Source organism: Daphnia pulicaria, chromosome 9, assembly GCF_021234035.1.
Source record: "Daphnia pulicaria isolate SC F1-1A chromosome 9, SC_F0-13Bv2, whole genome shotgun sequence".
NCBI classification, from domain to species: domain Eukaryota; kingdom Metazoa; phylum Arthropoda; class Branchiopoda; order Diplostraca; family Daphniidae; genus Daphnia; species Daphnia pulicaria.
The window spans coordinates 3,048,841-3,063,318 of NC_060921.1; the positions used below are offsets into that span (position 1 = coordinate 3,048,841).

At 39.8% G+C, this 14,478-nt stretch overlaps 2 protein-coding genes across 2 annotated transcripts; both read left to right on the forward strand.

Annotated features, from left to right (window-relative positions):
• The first annotated feature begins 5,449 nt into the window (after window positions 1–5,449).
• LOC124313256 (nudix hydrolase 8-like) lies at window positions 5,450–7,062 on the forward strand. Its single transcript, XM_046778085.1, has 5 exons — window positions 5,450–5,918; window positions 5,987–6,078; window positions 6,142–6,352; window positions 6,410–6,636; window positions 6,705–7,062. The coding sequence occupies exons 1-5, from the start codon at window positions 5,750–5,752 to the stop codon at window positions 6,882–6,884; spliced, it is 879 nt and encodes a 292-aa protein (XP_046634041.1). The 5' UTR covers window positions 5,450–5,749; the 3' UTR covers window positions 6,885–7,062.
• Window positions 7,051–7,795, forward strand: LOC124313469 (mediator of RNA polymerase II transcription subunit 21-like). Its single transcript, XM_046778412.1, has 3 exons — window positions 7,051–7,189; window positions 7,266–7,478; window positions 7,556–7,795. Exons 1-3 carry the CDS (start codon window positions 7,148–7,150, stop codon window positions 7,715–7,717), a joined length of 417 nt encoding a protein of 138 aa, XP_046634368.1. The 5' UTR covers window positions 7,051–7,147; the 3' UTR covers window positions 7,718–7,795.
• The last annotated feature ends 6,683 nt before the right edge of the window (window positions 7,796–14,478 follow it).

The window sequence follows — 14,478 nt, forward strand, 5'->3', positions numbered from 1 at the left end:
TCTGGAATGAAAATTACTCGACAGAGAACTTTTTTTGGTGGAATATTTATTTTTTCAAATATCTAGAAATTCCCCCCCATAGTCGTCCCCCCACCAGACCATTTGACGTGTGTGTGTTTATTGGGTTCAAGGGCTCCTAATCGATAATCTCCACGGTGTGTATTATACACACACACAGAGTTGTTATCTGGTGTGTGTGTCTAGGTAGATACTTGATAATGCCCAGTCTCTACACTCACAATTTAATCAATCGCGAAATTAAAAAAGTTTAGGATGATTAGTGGAAATCAGCCACTAGGGGGAAACCATTTGACGAAAGAATGGGGAGGGGCCGAGTGTTTAACAGTGTTTAAAAAGAAACTCGGTCCCCCATTTATTTTGATAAACCGCACCATGGGTTTTTCTAGAAAACCGCAGCAATCCCAAACACACACACAGGCGCGTGTGTGTGTGTTAAAAGTTTTTGGTTCCCGTATGATAAAATTATCTCTCTTTATGTTGCGCTTACAGATTGATTATCTCGTCGTTGAAATCGGCTTAATAACCTGCGACCTTTCAACTGTCCATTTCTGGTAAATTTTCACACCGACCGAAAAATAAAATGGCTACCTCATTTTTCTTTGATTTTCAAGGATGCACGTGTGGAATCCAAAAATTAGCATTCGATAAAACTGGGGGTCGATCAGAAGTCGTATCGATTAGAAATCGTTAGAAATCGGATGCTAGTAGCCTAGTAGAGAGAAAGGTTTTTTTTCATTTGAGGAAGTCGACCTTCTTTTGTTTTTTAAACTTTTAAAGAGACACAGTAGTAGTAGGGTAGTAATAGTGTCCGGCGTTCAACAGCTAGAAACACATTTTTGTGTTATTGCCAAGGAGAAAGGGCGTCGCCGTGCTCACGCTAGTGTAAAAAAGAAAAATTTTTGTTCAAAAGTTTTATTTTTTAAGAAAAATAAAAATAATTTTGTTTTTTCTTTTTTCTTACCTGACGCAAGAGAAAGCGTGTGTTGTTGCAGAATCAAACAACAACAACATCCCCACCGCACGAATAAGAACGGGTTAACCTTGTTGTTGTGTTCTTTTTTTTCGAGAGGAGAAGGAGAAAAGGAGGAGGGGGGGGGTAATATCACGCCGGCACCGTTGCACGTTCGCCGGCCTTCGAAAACGTCGCCGGCTACTGTGTGTCTGTGTGTGTATGCGTGAAAGATGAATATTCTATACAAGAATTTCGATAACTGTTTCTTCTTCTTCTTCTTTATTTTATCAATTCCTTTTTGTGATATTTTTATTCCTGGCCGTTGTTGCTGTAATAACAGTTATATTATGTATACAGTCTGCGTTTGTTTTGTTCTATGCCATGTCCCGTACACAACAACCGAACCGGATGAAAGTGGCCGCCCGCGCAACTGCACGCAGCAGCAGCAGAGTTGCCGAGTTCTCTCGTCCTCGGAACTGTGTCAAGTGTATTTGGCGAGAGAGAGAGAGAGAGAGAGCGACCGACAACGCCAAAAAGAATTATCCATTTTTCTTTTATTCGCAATAGTTTCAGTGTCTCTCTGTTTGACGGCCATTTGATCGCATCCATCAAATAGAAAATGCAATTAAAAAAACGGGACTGAACTTGACGAAGAAAAAGTCACGTTTGATCAATGCCAAAATTTGTTTCTCTCTACTAAACACACAAAAACCGGCTGGCGTTTTATGAATTAGGTTACAGTGTCATCCCGCCATTTTGTACGGACCTATTTTTGACTAAGAAATAAAATAAAATAATACGCGGTTAGTCGTATCGAAATTTTTTGGGAAAAAAATCCCCCCATCGCCAAAAATAAAAGTATGTCACCCGAATAAAAATGTACGTATACTACCCACCCACCCACCAGGTGCTAATTGGTCTGCCTGGAGGCTGCGGATGCGTGGGATTTTTCTGCGTCACTTGTGTGTGTAGAACCTTCTTCTCCTTCATCTATTTCGCCCTTTGGGTGATTCCAAAAGGAAGGAGTTACCATAGCAACTCTGCCGTAGTACGCACACACACACCGGTCCCAGGGTCCCTCCTTTTTCATTGATTCGCAGAGAAAGATCTCTCGACACATTCTTTATAATATTCCAACAAACAAACAACAGCAGCAACTTTTTTCCAGACATATTTAGTTCAGCAGGGTCTTGAAAAACTTTTTTGGGGTTTGTCTCTGGAATCTCGTCGAATTTAATTTGATGAGAAGCAAACTTTTTTATTTTTAGGGATTTAACTGTTTCTCTCACAAATCCCTAAAGTATACTGAAAACTTTTTTTTTTAAGTTAATCACATCATTTCGAGGCCTCGATTTGTCGCTAATTGGTCGCTCGTCCCAGATCAGCTGATTTTGCTACGCACCACCCAAAAAAGCGTCTGCTACTATTTTCGTCTTAAAATAAAAGAATTTGATCCAGTGAGTGAGTCATAAAATATCATTATTTATTTTAATAAGAAATCGTCGTCTGCTACTGTTTGTTTTTTAGTCTCGACGTAGTGGGCGGTCAACAGAAATTTTTTTAAAAACCCACTTGGCATTTCGACCGTGTCACAATAGCCCCGAGGGACCTTTCGCCATTTTCTTTTTTTAAAAATAAATAAATAAAATATCGGCGCGCACAATCTTCTAAGCGTGCCAGATTGAACGATGGGGAAGCAGCAGCTTGACGTTTGCACGTGACGTCACGATACTTTAAGACGAACGGGGGCGTCAAAAACACTTTTCTCCCCCCCCCCCTCCACCCCTCAGCTCCCGGGTCCTTTTAATGAGATGCTGAAAACGCTCAAGGAACGAACGTAACAGGAAACGGATGAACGGTGCCACACAAAGGACGAGACGAATGAGGCGAACAGAAAGAAAGAAAAAAGGACAAAGGCAGCAGCAAGGTCAAACTGTTGTTTTTCGATTTTTTAAATAATCGATTCGCTACTCGCTAGCAATTAAAACATCTTCATTCCGAGTATTACGTGTTCTCGGACAAGTGGCCATTTTGTGTATCAAAGTATACACTATATATATATCTACTAAGCCACTACTAGTCGAATCCCTTGGCAATTTCGCTCTAATCCGTGGGGTTCTCCTCCACGGTAAAAGAAAAGAAAATAATATAAAATCGTGTGTGTGTGTACTGTGCAGACGAGAGAAATACATTTTATTTGTTTTCTTTCTTCTCGCGCCCATTTTTGGTCGTTTTCTAAAAAGTCGGCCATCTTTGAATCTCCTTTCTCTTTATATATTTAATTTTTCTTTTTTCCATTGAAAGTAAAAGTTTTTCATAAAAGATTCTGTACTGCCTCTTGTAGAACGGACCCAACAGTCATCGTCAAGTAAGAAAAAAGAAAGAAGTTGGCGATTATTATTTTTTGAAAATTTCCCAAGTAGCGCTGCTTGTGTTCCCAATTTATTGCCTCGGGCTAGAAAATGAATGTGAAAGTTTTTCCTACACATCAACCGGCATTTTTTTAATATAAAAATATATCGACTCTCCCAATGAGGGTCAGAAAATTTCAGAACCCACTTTTCTTCTTCTATTTGTGTTAAATCTACACAAAACAACAACAACAACAACAACGTAGTGATTGATTTTTCTCGTTACTCCCGAAATAAGAAAAAGTAATTTCGTCGTCGTTGTCTCGACGACGACGACGTGTGTACCTTCTTATTGCACGACGGAAAGTCGTTGCTTTGATATTTTGGGGTTTGTTTTAGACAGGATCCCCGTGTAGAGAGTTTGTCTCTGTATTCGTTTCATGCCAACTATTGAATTTCAAGATTGTGTCCTCTGTGCAGTTGACTAGTTTGTGTGTGTGTGTGTACGAAATGTAGGCAATATGGCCGCCGGCATTTTCCAACTGGGCGCTGCTGCAGGCAAAGTGCTGCTGTGTGGCCTACAAAACAACGGGCAAGGTCACAAAACCATAAAAGCAACGGTACACACAGACAAAAAAAAAACGGCGATCGTTCATTTTCACAACTTTTTTTTCGAATAGAGGCCCGACATTGACGGATCGGAAAATTGCAAAAAGTGAACTTTGTTCCGATCGATCGAAACTGTAAACTCGACTCAATTAAAATTTAATCGATTTAATTATTCGCAAAGTACAAGCGAGTTAAACAGTCCGAATTTGTTATTCAAGTGTAGCGTCAAGGTCCTTGTTTTCATTGGCGCCCGGTCAGGGATCGTGTGCGGATTGGCCTGCAATGCTAATAATAATACAATATCACAGCCAATATGTCACCATCATTATCTCCCGCACGAGCCTTTAATCTTTACACTAATGAAAAAGATGAGCTCCTTTCCCTGGGCAGCAGCAGAAAATAACATCCCCAAAGCCGGACGATATTATCCCAGTGATTCATTCCGGATTCCATACACACTCACGTGTCTCTCTAATATTTTCTTAGTGATGGAAATAAATCTTGACAAAAAAATGTGGAGCCCCTAGAGTGACGTCATCTCAAACAGGTCAAGGTTTATACTGTGTATTTCTTCATCTCTGGTCAAATTAAATTGTCTCGTTCACCGAAATTTCTGGTCGTCAGAGTTGTGTGTGTGTGTGGGCACAGCGTGACATTGCCCTACTCTCGTCGTGTGTTATATACGCGCGCCTTTTCTCGGTCTAAATTATCGATCATATGCTGCTCAGAGAGGGGGAAAGCGAACACACACACAAAATAGTTTTCGTAAATATAAAGGAAAAGTTGGAGAGAGAGACGGATCAAGTGGCGGTGGCGCTCCTGTCTGTACAAAAAGCCAAACAAAGGATTTTTGATAACGAAGGAAATGCCAAAAAAGGGTCACACTCACACACACTATAATAATAATAAAAACGGTAGCTCTCTTCCCTCCCCACACACTTGTGTGTTTGCGCAGATGGTTTAGTTATACGCAAATCTCTTCTCATCCGGATTAAATGGGATGGATCATGATATTATATGGACTAACTCTTGTTTTGTTCTGGCGCATGACTTGTTCATGTTCCCTTTTTTGTTCAATACTTGACAAGTGAGTTGACAAGTTATATTTCATCACTGGGGGTTTGTGTGTGATTCGATTTCAATTGCTTTTTTGGGGGAAGAAAAATAAAATGGATGATCATGGCCGCCAAATGCGCCACACAGCAATCCCAAACGGCTGACAGTAGAAACTTAGAAAGTGTGTGTGTGTGTATACAGTACAGCGAGTGGGGGGAGTGTACTACTACGACTTTGTGTATCTTTAAAAAGAAAAAAAAATGTATGCGTGCGTGTTTGTGCGTTTGACCGTGAGTAGGAGGTGGTGGCTGCCTAGCGAGGCGGTCAAACGAATCGGGATAAAGGGGCAGGAAAAACATAATCATCCGTTCCCGTGTTGATTTGTCACGAATTTGGCCATCTAGCGGTCGAAATTCGCAACTTACCAGGTCGTTTGGGTGCGAGGAAAAATTATATACATTGGCAGAAAATGGATAGACATAATCTTGGGCATTCGTATTTCATGCCCTTCTAGTAAAGTGTCTGTATCATTTATTTATCATTTATTTGGTGGAAAGACAGGCAGAGATTTACAATAGAAGCCGGAAAAGAGAGGGAAAATGTGTGGCAACTCGGATTCTACGGGACATGAAAGTGCAGACGATGTCAACATAAATATTATACGATGTCGTTGGACGATATCTCCTGCCTCTAGAATAAAAAGGACTCTTTGTATAGATGAAGAGATAGGCCGTGATGACATATTTATTGTACGGGTGTTATGAATGCTACTGCTGCTCGTCATTTATTGAGCAGCGCTCTGGCCAAGACGAAATCAATTGTTGTTAAAATGTCGACATTCCAAGGTGCCAAGGATCTTTTCGGCGGAATCATTGTGCGCTCGAGCGAAGAGCCACAAGAAAGGAACCGAATGGAGCAGCTTCTTAAAGGTACAAATTGATTTTTATATATTAACACATCATTTGTTTTATGTAATGGTTGTTTTGTTTGTTTTTAGAATCTCTGCAAGTCTGGTCCACCACTGGAGTTCGTGGAGTCTGGTTTGAAGTGGAACCAACCTCTGCTGAATGGATTCCAGTATTAATTCAGGTAGTCAAAGAAGAATTATTGCTAATCAAAACTGCATGAGCATTACCTTATTAATTTTCTTAGAATGGCTTTTCTTTCCATCACGCAAACCCAGAGTTGAGTGTGTTGCTCAAATGGTTGCCTTCTGACGAACCTTGTCAAGTGCCTAGTTATGCACACACAATGGTAGGCGCTGGAGCCATGGTTGTCAATGATAAGAATGAGGTTCTTGTGGTTCAGGAAAGGTATTACAAAAGACCACACTGGAAACTCCCTGGTGGTTATGTAGATCCAGGTATGTATATTTAGACTGTCATTAACATTCAATCATTACCAATTATTTAATTTACAGGGGAAAGTATTGCTACTGCTGTCAAGAGGGAGGTGTTTGAGGAGACTGGTATTAAGACAGAGTTCGTTTCACTCGTTGCCGTGCGGCATTTGCAATCAAGAGAGAAGAATCCAAGTGCAAGGTTCGGCTGTTCAGACATTTATTTCGTGACTTATCTCAGACCTGTTGAAGGTAGCACAGAAATCAAAATGTGTCCTCGTGAGCTCAGCGACGCTTGTTGGATGCCGGTTAGTTTTCTAAATGTCAACATTTTCAATTATTCCTAGTCTGTATAATTTAATTTTAAATATTTTAGCTGAAAGAATATGCGACTCATCCGCTTGCCTTCGAAGTTGGGAAAATCTTTGCTACTCAGTTAATGGCGATTGCCGATGGCGATAATTCCGCAATCAACTGCCTGGAATCTATCCATCAATTGACTAATAGCAATAGCCAAATTTACTTAGTTGAAGGAAAACAAAATTTTAAACTGTAATGTGTTCTGGATTACGTTCTAGTATTTTGTTTTAGTGCCTGTTACCGGAATCAGATAACGCATTATATTTAGCTTGAATTGTTGTTATAACAAATTAGATATGCAGATAGGTAAATTACTGCCCAGTTCCCATAATCATGTAGAATTAATCTGAAAATACAGGTTATGAATGTTTAAATTTGGCATTGAAGTTATCAGATTTATCGCTAGGTGGCGTAATAGCCGGCACATCTGCTTTTCTCATCTGTGCATTTCCATCAACAATGGCTGATCGTTTGACACAACTCCAAGACGCTATAAATGCGGTATTTATAACTAATTGCATTGACAAAATTGCCAAGTGTATGGTCTCAAATTCGTGGTTTAATTCTCTGTTTCTAGCAAGCTGATAATTTCTGCAATGCCATCGGTATTTTGCAACAAACCGCCCCACCGGCTACATTCCCAGGTTTCGATCGAGCAGGCAATCGAACACCTCAACAACAACAAGAAGATCACGCTTCTCTTTTTGCCACATTGATTGCCCGCTGCGCCAAAGATATTGACGTCCTAATCGATTCACTACCCAGTGAAGATTCTACCTCAGAACTGCAGGTATAAACTTGGTCCTATTAGCTTTCTGTCGGTGCAATGTTCTACAAAGTTGACTAAAATTAATTCAATCGCTGCAGATTGCAAGTCTCAGAAGGCTGGAGAATGAAAATGAAAGTGCAGCTGCACGATTGAGGGAGGTTGTCAGCGAAGGAGAGCTTATGCTCGAGAAAATTCAGAATGCACTCCACGACATTGCACAGACCCAACTGGCCATGCAGAGCACAGGTCCAAATTCCTAAATCCAACCATTATTATGCTCTAGTTCCCTATTTTTGATATTTAAAAGAAGAAAATGAAACAAACAATTTGCTCTGCAAGAATTTCGTTTCATTTCTGGTTTCCGCCACACCATCAATTTTAAATCTGTTCTTTTCAAAATCATATTGAGTGAACATTCTTGTCACACACAGGTGAGGCAAGTCATTTCAGGAAGGAAGGAAGATGGGGTGACAGATTGTAAAAGAAACTGTTTGAAAAGGATTCCAACCTTTTATATATCCACTTCTTTTTTGTCTTCCTTTAGAAAACCCAAAATGGAAAGAAGGGGGGAGAGAGAGAAGTTGCTGTTCACTCGTAAGAAGAGAAAGAACACGCGGTCCGTTTGTTTAGGTATGGCGTGCAACAAAAAAAAAGAGGAGGGGGGAGCGGGAGGAGAAAAAACGATAGAATGTTGTTTAGCTTTTTATTTTTTAAAAGAAGAAGTAGAAAAAATTCTCCCGTGTGTATAAATATAGTGCTGCCATCTTCTCCGACCCCTTTCGGCGATCTCCGGTCGTTCGGTAAGAAGGGGAAAAAATAAAGGGGGTTGGAAGTGGGTGGCGTGCAGTCTCCCCACTTCCTTTTTTTCTCTCCCTCCCCAACCCTTTTTTGATGCAACAACAGTGTCTGCGTTCAGCGATTATGTCTTAGGAGAAGATTACGTTTGGCAGAGTTTCAGGTGAGTTTGAAAAATTTGTTTTCTTATTTCACGAATTTTCCGGGGTAAATTTTAATGTTGCTCAGGATAAATATGAGATAACTGGGAATATATAGAGTCTTATTAGTTATATAGAAGAAGCGCCGCATACCGCTTCGGGGCAGCAACTGTGTGTGTGTATATATCCCCCCTTCTTCTTCTTCTTTTTTAAATGTTTTTCTTTAAAGAAAACAAAAAATACTAAAAGGGAGGAGGAGGATGAAGAAAAGAGAGGGGGAAGAGTGCAGCTCGCAAAGGTCCCTCACTTCTTTTTTTTTTTCCAACTCTTAAACGAGTTCTTCTTCTTCGGGCTGTCTGACTCCCCCCACCCACCCAACCCCTTCCTTCCCCCCCCCCCCCCCACTGAGATTCTTAACACATACGAGACTTTTATGTTAATTTCGTTCCTTTTTTCTTTCTTTCTTTCTTCTCGTCTTCCCGATATATTTTTTTCTTCTTTACAAGATTCCGGCCGAAATAATAAATATACCAGTCTGTCTGTCTGTCTGTGTGTGGGTTCGTTATCAAAACCCCAAAGTTGAGAGAGGCGGAGGGGTTAGGTATTTTTATTCCATTTCACTCCGGACGTGAATTTTTTGTTCTTTTTCTTTTTTTCGGGAACAACACAGTAGAGTGTGTGTGTGTGTGGCACGGTCGACTGTAAATACAAATAAAACCACTTCCTGGAACTGTACAGATATACCCTCCTATTCCTTTTCCTATTTCATTTTTAATTTTTCAGAATTTTTTTTTTGAATTTCCCGCCTCTTTGAAGTTTGTTTATTTCTGCGTGTATTTATTGAAAAATATTCGTGTTGGTTATTGTACATACACACGCGGTGGGTTTTTTATTACTTAAAAAAAAAAGAAATAATTTTTGAAAGACATTGTATCTTTCTTTATATTCTTCTTCTTCTTCACACAAAAAGCACAGCTCTCTGTCCGGCTGAGTGAGCTAAGAGCTTCAGGGGAGGAAGAAGAAGGACAACATTTTGTGGGCGTGAATTTCTCCCTTACGGACATTGTCGCCGACATTTTCAGTTCTGAAAGAGAAAGAAAGAAAGAAGTTTTTAAAAAGAAACATTAAAAAATAGAAAAGTATTTTCCTTTTAAAATAAAGCAACGACCGCCGCTAGATGGCTTATTGTTTCGGGACAGGTATATAAAACATTCACAAGTATATACCGACGTAGACAGCTTAGATGCACACCTGTAGATAGTAGCGAAAAATGTTTCTTTTCCTTTTTTTCTTTTTCTCTCCCCCTTCCCCAACAACAGGTTTCATTCCATTTTGTCGTTCACTCCAAACCATTATTTCTCAACGTGATTTAGACAAATGCACGCAATGGTTTTCGAATTTGGCGGGCGTGATTATTTTATTTTTCTCCCGAAATTCTTGTTTCAAGGTGAATGGAAATATTGGGAACACACGGGAGAAAAGAGAAGAAAGAAAAATCATTTTGAAATGATAAGATGGAAACTGTTGATGGAGTTGAAGAAACGAGTTGAGAGATGAGGGGAGGAGGGGGGAACGGCATGACTATCATTCTCGTTCGTTCGTTTTTTTTTTCTTTTTTGACCATATGTGGTGGGAGAAGAAGAAGAAGAAGGATGGGAAATTTCCCTATCTAACCCTTTTGGTTGTTGTTGTTGTCTGCTGGCGGGGGTATGGAACTGAAAGAAGAAAACGCTCTATCACATTCGACCATCTTCTACTACTACCCCTTCTTTGCTCTCATCGTTTCTTATTTATTTATTTCTGATTTCTCTCCCACCCCCCGAGAGAGTCTGAGATATCCCACATATAAGAAATTCCATTTGATATTCATGTAACCAACTGACCCAATTCCAAATTCTATACCATCCTTTACCTATTTATTTATAAAAAAGAGAAATCCACCCCTTTTATATTTAATCGAATTCAAGTTAATTGTATTTTAAATTAATGAAACTTTTAAAAACTCGAACGAAATGACAATAGGGGTTGTTCCAGGCGATCGATAATAGGCCTTAACAAAATTTGGTGAAAAAATTTATTATTTTCCCCTTGTTTTGGGTTTGAAAAACGGGAGGATATCCGCCATATATTTCCCCATTTTGATTGCGGGCGTCGCACATGCGCCGTTTTTCATAGATTAGACAATAGGCCTAGAGGGGTATTACGATAAAAATGTATAAAAAAAGGGGGGGATGTTGTATAACGGGATAAGAGGGGTTCGTTGACTTGGGGTTGTTATATTATTATTCAAAAAAGTATATATACTACATCTATTTTTTGATGGAAATAAGTTTTTTAAGAAAAAGGGGTGAACGAACTCAACAAAATGTTCCCCCTTATATTCACCCCCTTCCCCCCCCCCCCCACACACTTATATCCAGCTCCCCATTATGTGTTCCGTTCGTTCTTTTCTGTTTGTGAGAGAGGGGGGTCGGGATATGAAATTTATGTCTTCACGGTTCTCACATAGAGAACCCCAGACACAAACACGTACTACACACATATTTTTAAAAACTTTGGAAAACAACACACACAGGGGAAAAAATATTATTATAAAGTGAACAACAATTTTCGGGACGCGGCCGAGTTCCTTTGTCGGTCAAAAAGTTAAGGATGTATCCACATAATACACAATATCGACCGCACACACACACACACACGAGATGGAAGAAAAAAAGTTCATTTTCTCTCGGAAAATGTGAAATGATTCGAGTCAGTTTCACGGTGTTTTGAATGATGTAAACAGCACCGACACACAGAATTCCGTGTTTTATTTTTATTAAATGAAAATTCCGGAATCACCTTTTTTTCTTTTAATTGTGTTACGCTTTCAAAGGAAAAGAAGCGTAAACACTCTAGAAATGATGGAATTTGTACATTTGAGATTTGTTGATCAAAAATTTGAATTTAAATATTTTAGATTTAGAATTGAAATAGCCAAGATATAAGAGTCTTTAAAGAGTGAATCAAAACGCAATGAAAAAAGGAAACAACAATTTCAACAACAACAACGACAACAACCAAGAAAACGGTTTGATCGATGGACTCTTTTTATTTACGGAATGTAAAAAAGAAAAAAATCCAGGGAGGAGAAGAAAGAGGAGGGTACGTTTTTTTTATTCTCAGATTTAAATATATTAAATTCAAATAGAATTTAATATTTCTCGGAATTAATTTTAAAAAAAAATTTGAAATGCTTAAATTTAAAAATAAAATAAAATGATGAATAAAAAAGCCTAATCACGCTTTAATTCGTCATATATAACAATAATAATGCTCCTATTTATTTACTAATGTCTGTCCGGAGGGCGCAAAAAGTCAATCCCCCCCCCCCCCCGTCGCCCCTTCATAGAAAAATAAGGAGGGGGGGAATAAAAATTTGACTCCCCCCATCACCAACTAACACCACTGTTAACTTCTTCTTCTTCTGAGCCCCGCCATCTTTTTTCTCTCTGGTGTTCTTCTTCTTCCCCTCTAAAAATAAAATAAATAAAAATAAATTTTAACATATTAGGAAAAAAAAAATACATTGGACCCGTTTTTACGTTTGGGGTCGTAGGGGAGAATCTTCGTGTGTGTGTGTGTGACCCCTCTTGATTTTTCTTTTTCTTAAAAGAACTAAAACGTCTTTTCTGAGCACACACAAAATAGCCCCCCTATAGAAAAAAACTCGTTTTTGGTTACCGCCCATTCACACACACACAACTGTGACTCACACACACACAATTCTATAAGTCAATTTGATTTTTTCTTTCATTCGTTTTGAAAATTTCAAAAAAACCCGCGCTGGCGCCGTGCGCATTTTCGCGCATGTGCAGCCGCGGGCAATTTTAGCGCGCGCTAAATCCAAAAAACAACCTGTCGAGAAAAACCTAACGTGATTTTTTTTATTTTCTTGACACATTTTGTTGTCTCACACAAATTCATTTTCTCTCTCTCCCCCTTTCATTTTGAGGAGAAAGGGAAGAAGGAGAAACAACCGAAAAGTGGAACAAGGTCGTTCGTCGGGAGAAAAAAAAGGAGAAACGATCGTTCAAGTGACCGCCACCAGACGGTGCGATAGAGCGCGGGAAAATATCTTTCGTTTCAAAATCATAAGGCACTTTAAAAATTATATAAGAAAGACTCTAGCTCCATGTAGTACAATCCCACCCCACTCTCACATATAGAAGGATAATGTCTGTCTGGCCCCACCCCATCTCTTGATCCACCCCTCTTTTCACGGAAGAAAAAAGAAAAAATTTTTAACGACCGGTCGGGGGGTGGTGTGTGTGTGTAGTGGTGGTGGTGGTGGGGGGGAAGAGAGTGATTATTGAACCAGCTGCTCGAGGGGGGGAAGTTATGTGGGGGGAGAGATGGCAGGCGGCGTTAATGCACACACCCCCTCCTCTCACTCTGAAAGAAATTTTTTTTTATTTCGTGATGTCGACCAAGGAAATGGAATAAGAAGAAGAAGACGTTGGTATAATACTTGCATAATAACCTGTTCTCCCCCACCTGCGCTATATCCGCCATATTGTTCCACTTCCTTCGCATCACCCTATTCAATGTACAGCCATTTTTATCAAATTAAAGAAATATGAGTAACTTATAGGCCGACTAATCCCGGATTAGTATATTATCCCAGTTCTTATCTAATCCAAACACAAGAGAATCAATTGAATCGAAATTCACGCTCGGCAACACTGTATCGCTTCAGGGGGTTTGAAAAAGAAAAGAAAATTAAACATTTTAAAAAATATGGAATTAAAAAACAAATAAAACTTGAGTGCAACAGGCCGGTCTATTTCTTTTGAGGAAATGATGGGATTATCCTATAGGTACATTTCCCCCCTATACATAAGGGTGGGGTACACCTGTACATCACAAGTCTATACAGGGCACACATACAAAAGGGATTAGACTGCTGGGGGGGGGAGACGAGTTATTCACCTGTTATTCAATGGAATTTTTTCCATATCCTCCGTCATCATCCGCCATGTTGTTTTTCTATATATGGGGAGGGACCCCCCGACGTACTCCCCCCCCCCTCCCTCCTTCTGGACGTACGAGTGTCACGTGATACCAAAAGGGAACCCACGGAGCGCGCCGTGTGACCCCCTCGTTGGTTGATTCTACGACCATCAACTTTAAGTCTTAACCAAATTCAGCGTGAAAGGTTCTTTTTTAGTATGGACTCCCGCCGTTGCCGCCCATTTAGTCCCGCGTTCATTTATAACATACACACTCCCCCTTTTTTTTTCTTTCGTTCTCTCCCCCTTGTTATTCCCCCCCCCCCCATCTCTTTCCTTCCTCCCGAGAGTTTTTATCAGCTTTTTCCTCTTTGTTCGTCTATTCGCCTCTTCTTCTTCTTTTTCTTTTTACCCCCCTTCGAGTTTTTCGGCTTCACGTTTCTTTCTTTCTTTCTCTTTCCATACCATTCCCCCTTTTTTTTGGTGTGTGTGTAACTCCCGATCACAAAAATCTATTCTCTCCGTGCGTGAAACATCCCGAAAAAAAAAATATGAAATAAAATCTATTTTTTTAAAATAAATTCACCTGAATAAAATAATAAAATTTTAAAAATTTCATTTTCAAAAATAAAATATTTCGTTTATTTTTTAACTAGTCACGATTTTTTTATTTTTTAAAAAGTTTCTCTACCCCAGTGTGTGTGTGTTGGCTGCCCTTCGTTCGGTCCTTATCTCTTGTAGAGGAGGAGGAGGGGTGTCGTCATGACGACCATGTGATATATAAAAGCTTCTTTCTCCTCTCCCACACCCCCCACCAGCTCCCTCCCTTTATACACACACACACACACATGAGCAACATATTCGAGGGGGGTCGTCCCCCTGGTCGGTTCCTCTTCTATCCTCCATCTTTTATTTTTATTTTTATGAAATATTTTTTTACTTCTTCTAAAAAACGTCGGTCGGTCGGGAGAAGAGAAAAGAAGTTTTTAGGGAACGCGTGTGTGTGTGTACTCGATCAACCAATGCACATATGAAGTAGGGGGAGCTCCTCCCCCTCCAGGGAGAGGGGGGGGGGGAGAAAAAAAGATGGGGGAG

Excerpts from the sequence above, each read along its gene's own strand:
- LOC124313256 (XM_046778085.1), top strand. The coding sequence starts at position 5,750 with ATGAATGCTACTGCTGCTCGTCATTTATTGAGCAGCGCTCTGGCCAAG. Across the intron at positions 6,353-6,409 it reads TGGTGGTTATGTAGATCCAG|GGGAAAGTATTGCTACTGCT; the intron begins GTATGTATATTT and ends TTTAATTTACAG. Across the intron at positions 6,637-6,704 it reads GCGACGCTTGTTGGATGCCG|CTGAAAGAATATGCGACTCA; the intron begins GTTAGTTTTCTA and ends TAAATATTTTAG.
- LOC124313469 (XM_046778412.1), top strand. The coding sequence starts at position 7,148 with ATGGCTGATCGTTTGACACAACTCCAAGACGCTATAAATGCG. Across the intron at positions 7,190-7,265 it reads TCCAAGACGCTATAAATGCG|CAAGCTGATAATTTCTGCAA; the intron begins GTATTTATAACT and ends CTCTGTTTCTAG. Across the intron at positions 7,479-7,555 it reads ATTCTACCTCAGAACTGCAG|ATTGCAAGTCTCAGAAGGCT; the intron begins GTATAAACTTGG and ends CAATCGCTGCAG.